The 17,873-nt window shown below is 29.4% G+C and overlaps 1 protein-coding gene across 3 annotated transcripts in view; it reads right to left on the reverse strand.

The window, feature by feature from the left end:
• The window catches only part of Actn (alpha actinin), a 351,300-nt gene that overhangs the window by 48,745 nt on the left and 284,682 nt on the right, over window positions 1-17,873 (reverse strand). For all 3 annotated transcript variants that reach the window (XM_075376250.1, XM_075376249.1, XM_075376251.1), the window contains exon 2: window positions 2,928-3,162. In XM_075376250.1, coding sequence (XP_075232365.1) covers window positions 2,928-3,162 — 235 coding nt within the window. The remainder of the gene's footprint in view (window positions 1-2,927; window positions 3,163-17,873) is intronic.

Consider the following 17,873-nt stretch of genomic DNA (forward strand, 5'->3'; position numbering starts at 1 on the left):
GAACAATTTAGATTCAAAAGAACTGTAATAAAATAACAAAATTTTTATAACCCAAAGGGAATTTTTTTATTTCTTGAGCTTACAAGTATATTAAAAACATGAGCACAATAAATGAACTTCTGCATATAAAACATATAGAAAATTTAACCGAAAAACTAGGAAAGAAAAGACAAAACTATTTTTAACTGTGGCAATAAAAGGGGTTGTAAAAAAGGCCAATTACGATAAAAATAAATTAACAAGTTGGAAGTAAAATTCATTAATCAGAAATCTAAGTAAAAACATATCACCCCTCAAAACTTATGAAAATAAACACAATCATTTTAAAAACACATAAAGTAAATCCACACATTACACTGTGCAAGTAATCAAGGTTTAAAAGATTTCAAATAAAAAACAATACTAAACCACTTATAAATCGAATAAAAGCCTTGCAGACTTCTTGAGAATTTAAATAATTTATAAATTTTGACTAATATCCTCTCTGATGTTCTGCCTGACCACTGATCCCTTACGCCACGGTGATCTCCATCCATCTCTGTCCGAAACCTTTTCCTTCATCCCCTTGTATTTTCCAGTCTTCATCTCATCTATTACTTTCTTTCTTCTTCATTCATTCCTTTCTTCTTCTACTGAACCAAACAATGCAAATGTGATTAGGAAAATTCCATTACCCTTATCACATTTCCTAACCAGTTCCCTTTTTTCTGTGTACTTCCCGCATAAGTATTCCTTCTTATTTAATCTTGTTCATTATTTCCTCATTCCTTACTTAATTCCTCCATCTTATTTTCTCCATATCCACATCTTAATTTTCCCCCAAAGTACAACCATTACTGTGTTAAGTTTTGAATTGCCGACACAGTATTCCACAACACATAGAATAAATGTTAAAAGTTATTTAAAATAAAATTTCTTATCTACTTCTACTGTAATCATAAAATATTAGACCAGTCAACAAAAAACCAAGGAAAACAAAGAATTTAATGAGGTAATATTTTGAGTAATGAGTAATTTTAAAAATTCAATAGTTTTTATAAAACTAAACGGTAATCAATTTTCATAATCTTCAAGGAAAGCTAGCATATTTTAGATAAAACAGAGTATTCTACCTGCAAACTGTTATGATGAAAACTAATTATATTCTTTAAACAGTAGTTGTAACTAATACCGAAATTATTATTACACTCCCTCCATCGAGTGAGTCATGATAAGATATTATTTTAAAGAAATGGATTTACAATAACTGGAATGTCCGATGTGGAATGTATGCCGATGTTGCGGTTTTTAGTTCGTCAATCATGTAGTTTGTTGCGATACACTGCAGGCCACAAACCCCTCAAAATGATTCATTTACCACAGAAATTTTGTAGAAAAGTCATTGACCTGCTAGCTGTGTTCACTGTGGCACCAAGTTACTGGATCAACCGTGATTGATTTCCGCTTCTGTTAATTGATTAATGAAGTTTGTAAAATCAGCACAATAACGACCACTATTAACTGTATTTTAAAATAAGATTGGATCCACAATACGCATTCTACTCGCAGACTCCAATTTTCCACTTCATGTAATTCATGGGGGTTAGTTGTTGACCACAGTCGTGTCTTTTGTAAATTAATAAACCCTCCCAGATGAAACCATGCTTCTTGTGTAAAAAATGTAATGTTGAGGATACCTACAAAATTTTGGTCAATAAAACTTTTAAACCACTGACAATAATTTAGTCTTTTGGTACGATCTGTAGGTTTCAGTACTTGTACAAACATTACTTTGTAGGGCAAAGAGTTCAGTTCTTTTCTTACAGCTTTATGTGCAATAACAAGTCTTCCTGCTATGCTAACATATACATTAACTTTTATGGACTTCCAGCCATAACATTCAAAATATCAAGCAGCTTCTGTTTGTTTAGTTTAAGTGGTCTTCCACATCGATCAGCGTCTTCAACAGAGTCTGTCACCCGAAATGTTTTGATAAGAGTTCAAACTACAATGTGATGAGGAACAGGAGGAGTATTTCAAAACTTTTCAGAAAACTTATGCTTCAATAAGTCCGTATACTTGTCACATTCACAAAAGACGTGTTTTCAATGAGAAAAATCCGTTCCTCTAGAGTCATTACATTTCTTCCAACTATTTATTCTGAAAAAAGAAGCACATTCAATCAAAATTCAACAACTGATGTCTTAGTTCATTACTGAACAATGTCCAACGAACCCACAGGGCAACCAGCCTAATGCCGAAAATACAGAACGCACCACACAATTCTAAAGCATACTGCACAGTGACTTTCTGAACGCATTGTATAGTGGATGTATTTTATATTACAACAAAATATAACAATTTTACATAACTAATGTGAAAAACTTGACTTAACAAAAAAATTTAACCAATACATTAATGAGATAATTCTACAAAGCCGCAGTGATTAAACAAAATGCAACACTAAGTTATGATTGCCAAAAATAATTTCTAATTTCTCAGCCCAATCTATTAGAGCAGTTACAAAAATAGCGCTATATATTTCAACCATGTACAATGCGTACAAAGAAAATAAAAGCTTGCTTGCATGAGGCAGTCATTCGCTGTGCAGGGCATCATTATATTACTCTTTTCTCGTAGCATTAGCCTCATTCAATTCTGCAATTCAGTGTGAATTCTTACACAAAAATTCACCAAAAATTCTTTCCACATTTAGAATTTATTATCATTTTAGCGTACTTATAAATATTTCTTAGTGTATACAGTACAAAAAAAAAGTTTTATCCTTGCGTTAATAAATTATAATTAATTAAAAACATAATTTTATTAACATTACAAAACAATCTTTGATTCATAATAAAAAAATTAACCAAGCATTCCAAGATTTTCTAACTTAATCAATAATTAGTATAATATTTAAATACTACAAAAGATTAAAAAAAACATACCTTCAGCACCAATCGAAACCAATTTAACACCCTTACTGGCAATGAAATCAAGAGCCTTGTTGACATTAGCAATCTTGTGGAAACGCATTTTACCACGATCAGGCTTTGGTAAAGTTTCACCGGAAATAACTTCCAACAATAACATCAGCTTCAACCCATTTCTAAAATCTTCTTCAATATTTTCGATCGCAGTACCAGCTTTTCTCAGATGTGAATTACACCATGCTGTGAATGTCTGTAAAAAATAAAAAATAAATAAAATTACTAAATAACAATAACTTAATTTTTTTAACAATTTTAATGTGAAATATGTCAATTGACAATTAATTTTTTGCCAGCAAAATAAACAGATAACATAAATAGTATGTGATCACAGCATAACACACCAGTAACATATTACACCATATAAAAACATTGTAAATTATTTTAAAAGGCTATTATTACTTAAAGAAAGACAAACACATACTGTACATAAATCCTCATAAAAATACAGAATGTGATAAAACAGTGAGGTACAATCAAATAAATGTTATGTTGTAAGAACAAGTTTCAGAAAAAGGTGACATATTTTTTTATTTATAATGCTCTGATAGCTTAGATATATAGATTAGTTTATAATTTGCCAATATTCATAACAATTTTTTTTTTTTGTTGAACATAGTCACTTTCATCTTTGCATCTCTTAACTGTAATCTCTGGAAAGGTCAACTACTCTTTCTTACAACAATTCTCTATCTTTGTAGTAGTCCAAGTTCTCAAAGTAATGACAAGTTTCCTGATATAATTTGGCTTCAAGAAATGATTTTTTCAAGTGAATATCTCACAGAAAGATTACTTTATTCAGATGAATTTCTTTAGCTCATGTTATTCAGATTATATAATTCAATTCTTTTGTAAATTAATAATCCTAAATGTTTATTTATATTTGAGTGAGTAAAAATCCAACTGAATCTTTAGCATGTGAAAGATAGCTTAAAACTATTTTTTGTGCATTGTTTATGTACCTTTATATTTTACAAATCTGATAACCGTTGTGGATATTTTATTTCCAGTTACTTCATTATCAAATATAGTAAATCGACATCAGACACAAAATACCATTCAAATAACATTTCAAGTCAACATTTTATTATAATTAGTTTATATTTAATCAACTATCATGAAACATACGAGATCTGTTCATAAAATAATTAAACATTTTTAACGCACCAACAGAGATATTTAGTAATGTGCAGTTGGCAACATTGTGTTCCACTGCACCCCCTCTGAAACCACACATTCTTGGATTGTTGATATCTCATTTAGTTCTCATGTTATTGTTAATTGAGTACAATGTGTTTGTGTTAGTAATTTTTTTTCTTACGTGCGATTTTAGGGAACAATGATACAACATAAAATTTTGCGTGAAACTGGAGAAATCTTCACAAAAACATTTCAACTTTCGAAAAAAGCTTATGGAAATGATGCTCTGCATTGTACACAATGTTACGAATGGTTTTCACGATTTAGTGAAAAAGTACGGGGAGTACTTTAAAGGGGACAAGGACCAATAATCTGTAAAATTAATAATAAAGATAAAAAAATAAAGTTTGGTTATTTTCTGAACAGACCCTGTACATGTAAAAACTAGTTCGCTAGTTCATGTAGTGATTAGGAAGATGGCTCCTACTCAGCTGATCTTGGGTTTGATTCCCAGAAAAAGTTTATCATTCTTATCAAAAATGATAAAAATTAACAAAACCAATACAGATTTTTTTATATTAATATATAAAAAAGGCTATTTTACCGTGTAATTATTTCAGAAATAATACTTATTTACACGTTCAAAAAAAAGGACAATGAACTGTCAAACGCTTGTCAAGTTAAAATGGTGAACAAAAAAATATAACAAGATTAAAGCACATGACTGAAACTAAATTCAACATAGTTATGAGATATGGACACTGCTCTACTTTAAATAATAGAAATGAAAATGACAAAGTGTAACAGTATTCACTTCGTCATACAAATCTTCCTACCTACCTAGCAACACAACTTATACTGTCATTTATTTTGCTTTGTCATATGCTATTTTACTATTATTACTATTGTTATTAGCTATGAATGAACTTCTCTTACACATCATACAATGACAATAGTAACAAATATATTCCTTTGTTTATAATTTAGTATTTTTATTCTCACACAATCTCTTTCCTCTTTCTTTATCATCTATGATTTCATATCATTTATGAGTAAATATTTAGTAATGGAGAAATAGTTTTTATGGTTTTATTATTTACGCCTTTTTACCTCTATTTATTCATCCGCCATCCACCAAAAAATTACATTATGTCATTTTGTACCTGACTTCCCATTTCTATTTTCTAAATATTTCTAGATGATTCTGCCATTTTGAAATTTGAAAACAATTTTTTTTTCCCAGAGACCACTGATTTAAATATGAGTTTATTTATATTAAATGTTTCAGTCCATACTAAAAATTAAGGTACAAAATTAATACGCAGAAAAAAATAGAAAAAGAGAGATAGAAGATTTCCACAAAACGTTATAAAATCTTTTTTTATTTACTTCCTAAATTTTAGGTACTGCACAGACAACAATTTGTATATGTTCAAACATTTTTTTATAATTTTCTAATGAAATTTTGTTTGAATGTGAATGTTATTTTAAAATTTATACTTCTACATAGTAATAAGACATTACACCAATAAAAATTATTAGATTTTAAAAATGGATTTCTAAATTCCTTTCATTGAATAAATCAATAAAAACTGCAGGCACATCCAAAACAAATTAAGATGATTAATTAAAGGCGATTGAATTTATATTAAGCTTTTTTGATAATTCAACTTATCACTATATAAATATTCATACACAATGCACAAATACTACTATGAGATGCTACCTGCCATGTTGGTAGATGTAGGAAAGTAAACAATCCCAAACAACATATAATAATATTATTTTTTGTCCATCTTCTTGATATTGTTATAGGTATCTAAAGCTCAGAACTAACCATCATCCCGAAACAAACACCCTCCATCCAGCTGCACTCTCATTATTCTTTAGTTGCCAGTGTTGTATAAATAAAAATATATACTCGCAATTCAAGGCTTAAATGTTTCACAACAGGCTATACATACCATCAAATTCATTATTCCTAATTCAACTAAAATCAATAAATTTAATTTTACAATTCTATTTAACTGATAATAATTCAGAATAATCACATCCCAGGCTTGTACGGTACAAGAATGTTAAACGATAGGCTAGGCCCATTCCAACTCTAATTTATCCTGCTTGAAGAAAAGCAGAATCAGATAAGAAGTAGGAAGATATGAAGAAAGAAAAACTTATAAACTTCTCTGAAGGTTTTAAAAACACAAACAGACAAAACACGTTCAGAAAATTATGTTAAAAAATGGAAAACATAAAGAAAAGAAAAATGAGAATGAATCTAGATAACATGTAAAGACAACATAAAAAACTACTTTATTTTCCAGTGTCTAAGAAATACCTTTCCTACCCTTAAAATAAGTTTTAAATATGGCGTGTGTCATAAAACAAAAGTACAGATTGTTGTGGGTTTTTTTTCAAAGACTGCACCACTGTCTTGCAACTTCCAAGGCATATGTCAGGCACACACCTTTTGATGAGCCAGATAATGCAACAGCACACATGACCTCGTGACTTCACACAATACAGGCTGTCAGTAGGAAAATCCTGCTGAAGCAATCTCACCCGAATAATCAGTAACTAAGTTTATATATGTATATATGCTCTGTGTTTTGTTGTTTGTTAATCATGGAAAGCAGTAACGGGCGACGTTCATATACCGCAAGCTATAAATTGCAGGTTGTAAAATATGCAAAGGAATTTGGGAATAGAAATACTTAAAGTCATTTTGGACCACCACCAAGAGAAAAATGATTAAAACATGATGTGGTCGGAGGTACATTTTGAACAAACTGTGTAAATCGCAGAAAACATACAAAGTTCCCAGAAATAGAAAGTTAAGAGGTGAAATGGTTCATGAACTTCGCCAAAATGGCAGTGCGATTTCAACAAAAATAATTTGAATACATGTGGTTAAAACAGCCTGTAAATATAAGGTTCATGATTTCAAAGGGGGACTTATGGTGTTATAGTTTCATGAAACCTAATGGATTTGCTACGTATATCAAAATGAATATCTGTCAGAAAATTCCAAAAGAATAAGAAAAGAAAATTATTTCCTTTGTGATTCAACAACAAAAAAAAAGAATCATTTTTAAATGGGAAAGATAGCGAATATGGATGAAACTCCTCTCACATTTGATGTACCCTTAAGTGGGGCTGTTGCTGAGAAAGGTCAAAGCAAAACAGTGAAAATGGGTGGACATTAAAACACCTTACACTGTAGTACTTGCATGTTGTGCTGATACTACTAAGTTGCTGCTTATGAAAATCTACAAGCGGAAACTCAGTCTAAGGAAAAGATACCAGAAGATACAGTTTGCATGTGCATGAAAAATGTTGGATGGATAAAAATGACATGAAAAATTCATTAGTGGAGTAATGGAACATGAACACTGATTATTCCAACAGGACAGTGAACCCCCTTAGTATGACGTTGCATTGCGGTAAAGTAAATCTTTTTTCCCAAATTACCAAACAGATGGTTGGGAAGGAAAGGACTAATAGAATGGTTGGTTTACTCCATTTCACAACCTTACGCTATTGATATTACCTTACGCTTAGGATATTTGAAGGGAAAGGTTTACATATGGAAACCACAAGACATCATCACATTCAATGTAACCAAGGAAGAAATTTATGCCATTTCATTGGTCATCTATCATAAAACAAAATAACTTTCTAAACCATTGCCAATTGTGCATGGATGTAAATGGCAAGTGGTTTAAGGAAATTAAGTGAGTCTGATTGGTTTATTGGATTATTCTTCAACTTGAAGAACTGACTTTCCAATGGCACTATCTCAAATCCCATAGTCACAATATTGTCATCATACAATGCAATCAAACATGTAGCCATATTTCTGACTCACCTCTAAATAATTTGCATTAATGGACATGTGTATATATATATATATATATATATATATATATATATATATATATATATATATATATATAGTGTATAACAAATATTATTAAATATGCAATATACAATTATATTACTTTTTTCTTTCAGTAATACAATGTATTTTGAAAAGATAATTATTACTATTAATAAAGTTGGTTCACAGCTTTCCAACAAATAATTATGTGCAAACTAGTACTTAACAGAAATATACATGCGTAAAACCAGATGTAGAATATAATAACTTTTTTCTAAATAATACACGAGGGAAAGTCAAAATAAGTACACTAAAATAAAAAGCTCATCTACAATTTCTCTCCAGTTCTCTAATTTCATACAATCATTTGATAATATTATAATTATAGAACCAAGTAATTAGCTACTATACATTCAACTATTATACGTAATTTGTAAGTTACTATTATAATTATCTACAAAAAAAAACATATCTATATATAATAATTAGATTATTATATAGTATGTCTAACAAAAAGTAAATAACATATACAAAAATGTATTATTCCTGTAGTCATTTGTAATAATTGCTACTTAGAACCAAACATTAAAATTAAAAAAGTAATAATACAGATTTGAGAAATTAAGATGAAATTATTAAATTTCATTTATTACATGAAGAAATAAAAACAATCACAGTATTTTGAATTAACAGAACGAAAGTTAATAAAAATAATTTTATTCTCAATTTTAACCTACATCACTGTGCAATTTAATTTTAATTCAATTTGGTAAACCAAAACTAAAATCTCTAAAGCAGCAAGAATTGTACACCAACATCATAATGATAATACTTTCACAGGTTAAAATTACCATCATCTCACAATACTACTGAAATCTAAAAAGTTACTATAATTAGAAAGCTAGTTGTTTTAATTTCATTTATTCATAAAAATTAAAGTTTCAAGATTTATTATACAAAATAACATAAATAAATCAAAACTAAAGTAAATTCAATACGGAAAGATACATTGAAGAACAATAACTTTAGGAAGAAATTAAGAATTCTGTGTTATCTATAAAACAAAGAAATTTAGTAACTTGTTTTTGGTAATATGATAAAACATATACCTGATAAAACCTGATAATTCTCTTCAACTTGGAATTCAAGGGAATAAAATACTTCATGGAAAAATAATAATATAAACTAATGATTAAATATAACTAAATAATTTATACAACACTAAATAATTTCTTTTTTTGTCGGTGATAAATCTTTTAAATTTTAGATAAGCACCATTTTAGTGATTCAAATGCAGGTTGCCTTCAGGTTTTAGAGTATTGATCATTATTGGTACTAGTAAAGGAATGGATACAAAAATTAAGAGTATATAATAAAAAAAAATTAATGGCCGAAACTAGGTCCAATCTCTTAATTTATAAATCACCACATATGATACATCACTGAATAGAGGAAAGTTCAAAGTTTTTTAAGTATTAGTTCCATTCAATACATCAGGGATGCTATGGTTTGTTTACAAGAAAATGGCGATGCGAAAGGTAAAGTCGTTTTGTGTGCTGCAGTACGCAACGAGTAAATCCAATGTTCAGTGCAGCATGCATTTCATTGTTAAGTTCAACAAAGAACCGCCTTGTCATAAACAGATTTACAATTGATACAAGAGATTCATAGAAGATGATTGCATATGCACAGGGAAAAGCACTGGTCATACTCGTACGTCAGATGAAAATGTTAAGCAAGCATATTTGAACTGCTTTCAAACATAGTCCTAAGAAATCCACAAGCAGAGGCATTCTGCAACCAATAATACGGCGCGTGCTTATAAAAGTCTGCATCTGAAGCCGTATAAATTACAATTACTTCATGCTATACAAGACGATGACACAATTCTAGGATGATGGTTTGGAAGAGCTGGGTAACATGATCTTGTTCATTTTAAGTAGCCTCCAAGGTCATCAAATCTTACTCCGTGTAGTTTTTGTCGGTGAGGGTATATAAAAGACAGCGTTTATGTACCGCCTATGCCTGCGATTCTTCAAGATCTCCAAAACTGAATTGTTACAGCAGTAAATTCAATAACCAGGACCAGTTAATTCATGTGTAGCAAGAAATGGACTACCGATTCGACATTTGTCAAATAACAAATGGTGCTCATGATGAATGCATAAAACAAAACTTTGAAATTACCTCCATTCAGTGATGTATCATATGCATCTCTATCTACTGTCACTCATTAGAAATAAATATTTAAAATCTACTCCTTCTTTTTGAATAACCCAGTAGAATGGAAGAAACTAGATTTAAAAAAAGAAATATTCACATTTTTTGAAAAAAGGAAAACCAAAATAACCCGGTTCAAAGAAATTGAAAAAGATCTAAAATTATTAAATATTTCCTACAAAATAATTTTTGACAGACAGTCTTTTAGAGATTAGTGAAAGAATTCTAATTTTCAGAGAAACAGAAAAGAAAACACAGTGGATGGGCTGATGAAATGAGAGAAAAGTTAAGGAAAAGTATGAAAGAATTTTGGAAAAGAAATAGGTCAAGATAATGCAATCATGATCCTAATAGATCCAATTAAAAAAAAATAATTCAATGTTATATAGTATGAACTGAACAATACTTTTTTTATACAAGACAGTTTAATGACCCCATACGCAAACAAAAATAAAAATGGTTGCAGTCCACCAGTATGGCTGATAAAGAGCTATGTAAAAATTTATTTTTTGATAATTTAACAACTAATTTAAAAGAAACAAATGAAAAAAAATATTTGATATTAGTCAAGTGCTCTTTTAAGTCCTAAAAGTATTTGATAGTGATATAATAAAAAATTTAATTCATATACATTATAGCTTAAATTACACACATTATAATTTAAACTTTGCATACTTCTGTTATAAATAATGGATTTAATAAAATAAAATTTCACATAGAACTCCTCAAGTTCAACTTTAACAAAATAAATAGCTGAGATATCCTTTTAATGAATCATTTTTAATGGAATTTTATCAATAACATAATTATGATTAGTCCGGTATTACCTGTGTGATATAACATTACTCATACAATTAAGTTTTACAACACAAAAGAACTACATTAAAGAATAACATTATTGTTATTGAAATAATAAAGGTATGAATTGTGCAATCCTAAAAAGTAAAAGGTATTTTATAACCTATAATATTTGATTAACTTTTTATAATCTTTACATATAAATAAATATATAAGAATTCTATGTGTTTGAATGAATGTATGATTATAATTAAAGGATACTAAACCAAAATGAATAATTCTTTAACTTTAACCAATGTTTCTGCTGAAATTTTCACATGATTTCACCAGTAAATTTATTTTGTTAAAACATCTATATTTTACAGTAAAATTTTCATACATTAAAACTACTCAAATTTCTAACTACAATTAAAACCCATCCATGTTAACTTATATATCTTCACAAAATTAAAGCAAAAAAGCCTTTGCTTCAATTACTTTGTTTATTTAAATTTCTGCCCTTTATCTCAATTCATAATTATTTTACCGTTACATAAACATCCATAAAACTTGAAGAATATATTTGTTTTATTTAGACATAGCAATTCCTATGATTGAAATCATAGCAATATTTGCTATTTGTTTAACTGAAATATTTACTAGTGGACCACCCACTCTTAGCACAATATTAAACCTAATCCTCTTAATATAGTTTTTTTTTTTTTTAATTTCTGTCATAACTATTAATAAAACTAGCAGGCAATACAACTAGAAGTGTTGGTTCATGCAGAAAACTATGCTGACCTAAGGGAAAGCTATTTGTTGCTACATTATGCTAATTTTTTCAGATTGCTGGTCGAGTTAATTTTCTATCTCCAATCTTCACACATCTTGCCAAAAGTGCATTCACGAAATGCAGTTGAGCTAACAAGTGCGGTATAATATAGGATTGTTGAATACACAAGTATTAATGTTTTCTTTTCAATTTGTTTGATTTGTTGTATTGTTACAAAAAATAAAATTTATTACAATCTTTTTAAATCATAACATTTATAAATTAAAATTAATCAATTTTAAATACTTTTTTAAATAAGAAAAAAGGTTTATAAGAAAGAAAAGTTAAGATAACCCGGTAGAGCTTAATGTTTTAAATTTAATTATATTTCATCATTTTTATTTTACAAGTAAATCTGTCAGCGACATATTTTGAAAAGCTTTCAAAATAACAACATATTTTGGAAAATACATTAACTACGCAAATTTTATTGCGGAATTTCTGTACCAGAACAGAATCAACACTTGAATGTGGAAGGGGAAAAGTAACCACGATCAGCTTAGCAAAACTAAGATGGTAAACAGTACACTTTTGCATGGTTTACTTTCGCTTAACTTCCTATGCGAATCATCCTCGTCAATGAATTTTGGCAAAAAATTTCAAGTGATGAAAATTTAAAAAAAAATGGTATAAATTCATACTTTTATTGAAACATTTTTTTTTTAATTTCAAAAGGGGTTCCTACTCTTCATTGCAGCAACAATAACAGTATCATCCTACTATACGGAAAAATATTATTGAAACAATTTTAATAGAAAAATTTATTTTTTAAATTTTAATAAGGTTCCCTTTTGGGTAATAAATAAGAATCATTTAAGGGAAATCCCAGGTAAGTTCAGTTCATTTAAAAATTAAAAAAATGATCATACATAGCACATTAAAAACAAAGTCTGTGTTTCGTTAAGGCGATAATTCAAGAATAGCTTTTACAGTAACTTGAAGAATCTTAGCAGTGATTCAAATTTAAACTTTACCCCATTTCACATATACACCCAGAAGTGACCCTTTTTGATCATAATAGTTATTTTTTTGCAATTTTCTCAATATCAATTTAGTGAAAAATGAATTAATAAAAAAAACCCAATTTCCAAAAAAAATTAAACAATATTCATTTAAACAGTATTCAACAATTTGACTTTTCTACAATAGCTAACTTCAGATTACTTTACCCAGCTGATAACAGTGAGATACCGCTTACAATGCACGCTGGTCTTTCTTGTAGTTTGTTTTAACTAAAAATTTTATCTATAGCCAGTAGATAACACAACATGAGCAAGAAATTTCAAAATTAGGTCTGCAGAGCTGTAAGATACAAAATTTCTGAATGTCAGATAGATCATAAATAGGAATAGAAGGCTGGTTCTTTATTTAGAAACTATCTAGCCACTAGTTGGGGTTTCTCTAGGATACAAAACAAAGAGTTTTTGGACAGTTTTTTGCCATTTATTATAAGTGTGGCACCCATGCTTGCACCTTTTGGTAACCAGCAGTTTTTTATTGGTGTTTATTTCAATTAATCAATCAATCAAAATCACCAAGGCTAGACAGCATAAGACAGCTTAAGAAGTGGCCTACTCAAATAATAAAACTTTCATGCAAAACAAAATAAATCTGCTATTATCAAATACAGATTTTTCTTTTTCTGTTTTGCCTCTGGTGGTTCCAGAGGATGATATGTATGTATCTAATGAAGTGTAGTCTTGTACAATCTCAGGTCCACCATCATGAGATGTGTGGTTAATTGAAATCCAACCACCAAAGAACACCGGTATCCACAATCTAGTATTCAAATATGTATAAATGCCTTTACTAGGATTTGAACCTTAGAACTCACGACTTCGAAATCAGTTGATTTGCAATTACAAGTTTACCACCAGACCAACCCAGTGGGTCAAATATAGATCTAACAATCCAAAAAATAATCTTAAAGACAAATATGTGAAGTGTAGTGCTTCATGTTTGTTAAACATAGAAAACAAGAAATCAGAAAGGAAATAGTGGCCTTTTAAATGTGATATGATATAAATAAGGATGTGAAAATTAAGCAAGCTGAAAACATAAAGGAAATTTTAAGATGAATAAAAGATAAAAGAAAGTTATAGTAACATCTTGTAAAGGAACAACCGGGTTGGTTCACCACATATTTAAAGACATCATGGTCTGTTTAATGTGGTAGTAGAGGGGTATGGTAGTAATTTTTTTAATCTCTACTCCTAATGAATGCGTTGCAATTTGTTAACTTGTGAACATTAAGTAACCCCTTAACCCGATATCATATGAAGATAAGTAAGACATGAAAATGAGATGCACTGTTGAACAGATTCACACTGACTATTTCTGAGACATTAATATTCCTGGCACGTTAACCGAGCCTCAACCATCAAAGTACAGTACCCACTGTCTAGTGGATACTCAAAACCAACAAAAAATAAAAGTAACTTACTTTTAGTAGGATTTGAGCCTTAGAACCTTCCGAGTTCAAAAATCAACTGTTAACAGTTGATCTGGTCAACAGACCAATCCAATGCGTTAGGGGTAATAAAGAGGAAAAATTGTAAATTAGGGAAATTATTAGAAAATATAAAACAGATAATTTAGGATTTAGTAATTAAGTCAAAGTTAAAAAGAAAGGATGTAGAATAGCATTATTAATGACTAAAAAAGATTACCTACAAACATCTCAGTTTAAAAAACTAAACTGAAAGGAAAAGATTCCATGAAGAAGAAGAAAAATAAAAAGTAATTTTGATGCGGTAACTTTTTATTTATGAACAACACAGATTTATAAATACTGTGTAAATCTAAGATCATTCATTTAAATAATATATTACTTGTATTGTTAAATTTAATTAAAAAATGTCAACTCATACACTGAAATCTTTTACTTATTACAACTAGCAAACCTATAATTTTAGATTTTCTAAACCTATAATTAATTTTTAAATTAAAATTCTATTATTAAAGCATTTGTTAATAATTAAGACAGATGCATCAACAACCGTTATTAATTGTAATAATGTTTACATAACATACATTCATATGTACATTTATACAAAAAAAAAGTCTGAAGGTGTAAATAAATATGAACAATTTTTTTCGCCTACATACATACATATTTAAATTAAAATAATTACGCCCAACACTTTTAGATGCCCACAACAATAATTAATTCATATGTATTAGTATTGCATATATAAAATAGCCTTGATTACACCTTAATGTATAACATTAAATTTTATTTGCTATTAAATTTACTAAGAAATTAAACATGCATTGTTACTGTATGAATGAACTGACTGAAAAAATTTAGCATGCAACACTTTTTTAATATTGTTATGATGATTTGCTGACAATACGGTATAATATTTTAAAGTTATACATGAATGAGGAGCATAATTTTTCACTTCCTCAGTAGTAGAAATAATTTTTTTAAGTCATAATGAATTTACAAAAAAAAAAAATTATATAAATCTTAGGTGGAAGTGTTCCTCCTCACTTTTCAAATAATTCTTTTTTATTGGATTAGAAAAATTAATTTTCTAAAAATAAGTAAGGAAAAAGTAAAAAAAATATCTTACAGAGAGTGAAGAAATATACGATTTAAAAAGTTTGTATCTATATATATACTATTATATAAAGAGGAAGAGGGTTTTCATTTGTCCTGGAAAAACAATAATACTACTCAATCGATCGCAACCAAATTTTTACCCATGTTGTTTGGCATAACTGAAAAGCTTTTTAGATATATTTCATCTCGCCGGCCTCCATGGCGAGAGTGGTAGCTTCTCCACCTTTCATCCGGAGGACCCAGGTTCGAATCACAATCGGGCATGGCATTTTCACACACGCTACAAATAATTTATCTCATCCTCTGAAACAATACCTAATAGTAGTACTGGAGATTAAAAATAAAAAAAAAGATATATTTCATCTCGAAAAATCTCTAAAATATATATGTAGTAGTGTTAATTCACCAGTTGATGCACACACTTTAATGAATTGAATTAATAATGAACTGTGAACAGTGAGTCTCTATCACTGTGTAAGCTGGATTTGAACGGAATGATTCGAATCAATCGAATGAATAATATTACAAAAATAATAGAATTAAATTTATGTTAAAAAAAATAAAATAATGTTAAATAAATTTTAAAAAATCCTGTTTAACAACAATGGGCTTCCTGTGGGGACTGCATGTGATGCTAGAGTGGTGAGGTGATACGAGCACCTCGTGGGAGGCTAGACCAATCATCACCATCAACTGATAACAAATGGGGTGCACTGGTGATTTGGGAGGTGCAATGAAGTTCTATTATAATATCTCTGCAAACAATCATCCGATTTTAAAAATTCAAAAGGATATTTGTTAGTAGGTTGAAGAGTAACTTTTGCATGCATCAGGTACACTTTTGATCTAATAGATCATGGTTATTCGGAAATGTATATAAATGTACAGTTTGATGTTCCAGGGAGTGGAGCCCTCTGGATAGATGGGAATGGTAACCAAATTTTATATATCTCCTTGGAAAACTGGGAATTGTGAGCAAAGCGAACTATGCAACCAAGGGATAGGCCCTTTGGCCCCAAGGAGCCCCTGGTTGGCTCTGGGATTCGCCTGAGCTAACTGGGATTAGCCTGAGGTTCTGACTGCTATATATATATATATATATATACATATATACATATATACATATATACATACACACATAAAAATTACTTTCCTACATCTTTGGAAGTTTGGAAACACTGATATTTTACTATTTTCATTATGAAAAGTAAAATTAATCGATGGATGAAGCCTTTACTCGATGAAACTCCATCATAACAAAAAAAAAAAAAAATGAAAACAATTTGTGTATTTTTTGTGTGTATATGTGCAATCAGAGTGTATTTAATATATAAAACATATTTTTGTTTTCATTTTCTTTTGTTAATGTGAAATTTCTTGCAATAATCATTATACTAACCATTTAAAAAAAGAAAATAGTTCAATGGAAAGTAGTTTGAATTACTGAATGGTGGCTCTGGAGTTTGATATTTTACCTTCCTCTCACTTTTAATTTCTAGAATACTACTCCCTAATACATTAGACGGTGCAAAGTAATCTGATTGTAAGAAAATGCAGTTTACTTTTTCATCGAGGATCTCACAAAGAAAAATTGTACTCTTCAGTTTTTTCAAATGCACCACACCAACCAGCCTTTTTAGCTTAAATCTACTTTACCTTAAAACATATTTTACTGCTACACACTGATTTTGTAACAATTTTATGTACTTTTCACTTACACAATTGGAATACACAAAGTTAGTTCACAAAACAACCAATCTGGAAGATAAATTTGTACAATATTCTGAACAGGGTTAATCCTAATGAGCCCTGAAAAATTCTAGTTTCCCTATATGCTATCTAATCAAGACTTAAGATTTCATATCTTAAGTCTTAATTGCTTTTTTAGTTTCTTCCTCAGAATGTTGAAAAAAATCACTAAATTTTAAATTTTAACTTACTCCTTCCCAAGGATTGAACTCCTTATCAGCGATCGGTGCAAAAAAAAAATTTCAACCATAAAAAACACAGGTCACAGATTTCTATGTAACTATTCAGGCCATCAAACCGATTAAATATATTTTTTAATAATAATATACCGATAAAAGAACAATAATTTAAGTTAAAAACAATAAACGATATGAGGATGTTTTAAAAGTGCGCAAGACTGACATCGTATGCTGTAACATAAACATAATTACGAGATACCAAATTATAATGTCGCTAATTGATTAAAAATGTGCGGTAAACCGCAATAACGACAAAGAAGGAACAACGAACGGTATGTATGATCCATACAAATTCCGTAATAATAGCGTGGGATGAAAAGTAGGTCAGCCAGCCCTGGATCTTTAATTGGAGATCTAACACGATGCTTAATTTTATACGCCGTGACATGTCGTATCTGTCGTTAAGACCCTCTTGGCTGAGCTAAATTTTAAGATTATTAATCATTCCACGCATGCGTACGTACACGGCCTACAACGTCGATCCTAATTCGGCTGT

Source organism: Lycorma delicatula, chromosome 10 (genome assembly GCF_047948215.1).
Source record: "Lycorma delicatula isolate Av1 chromosome 10, ASM4794821v1, whole genome shotgun sequence".
Classification (NCBI taxonomy): Eukaryota; Metazoa; Arthropoda; class Insecta; order Hemiptera; family Fulgoridae; genus Lycorma; species Lycorma delicatula.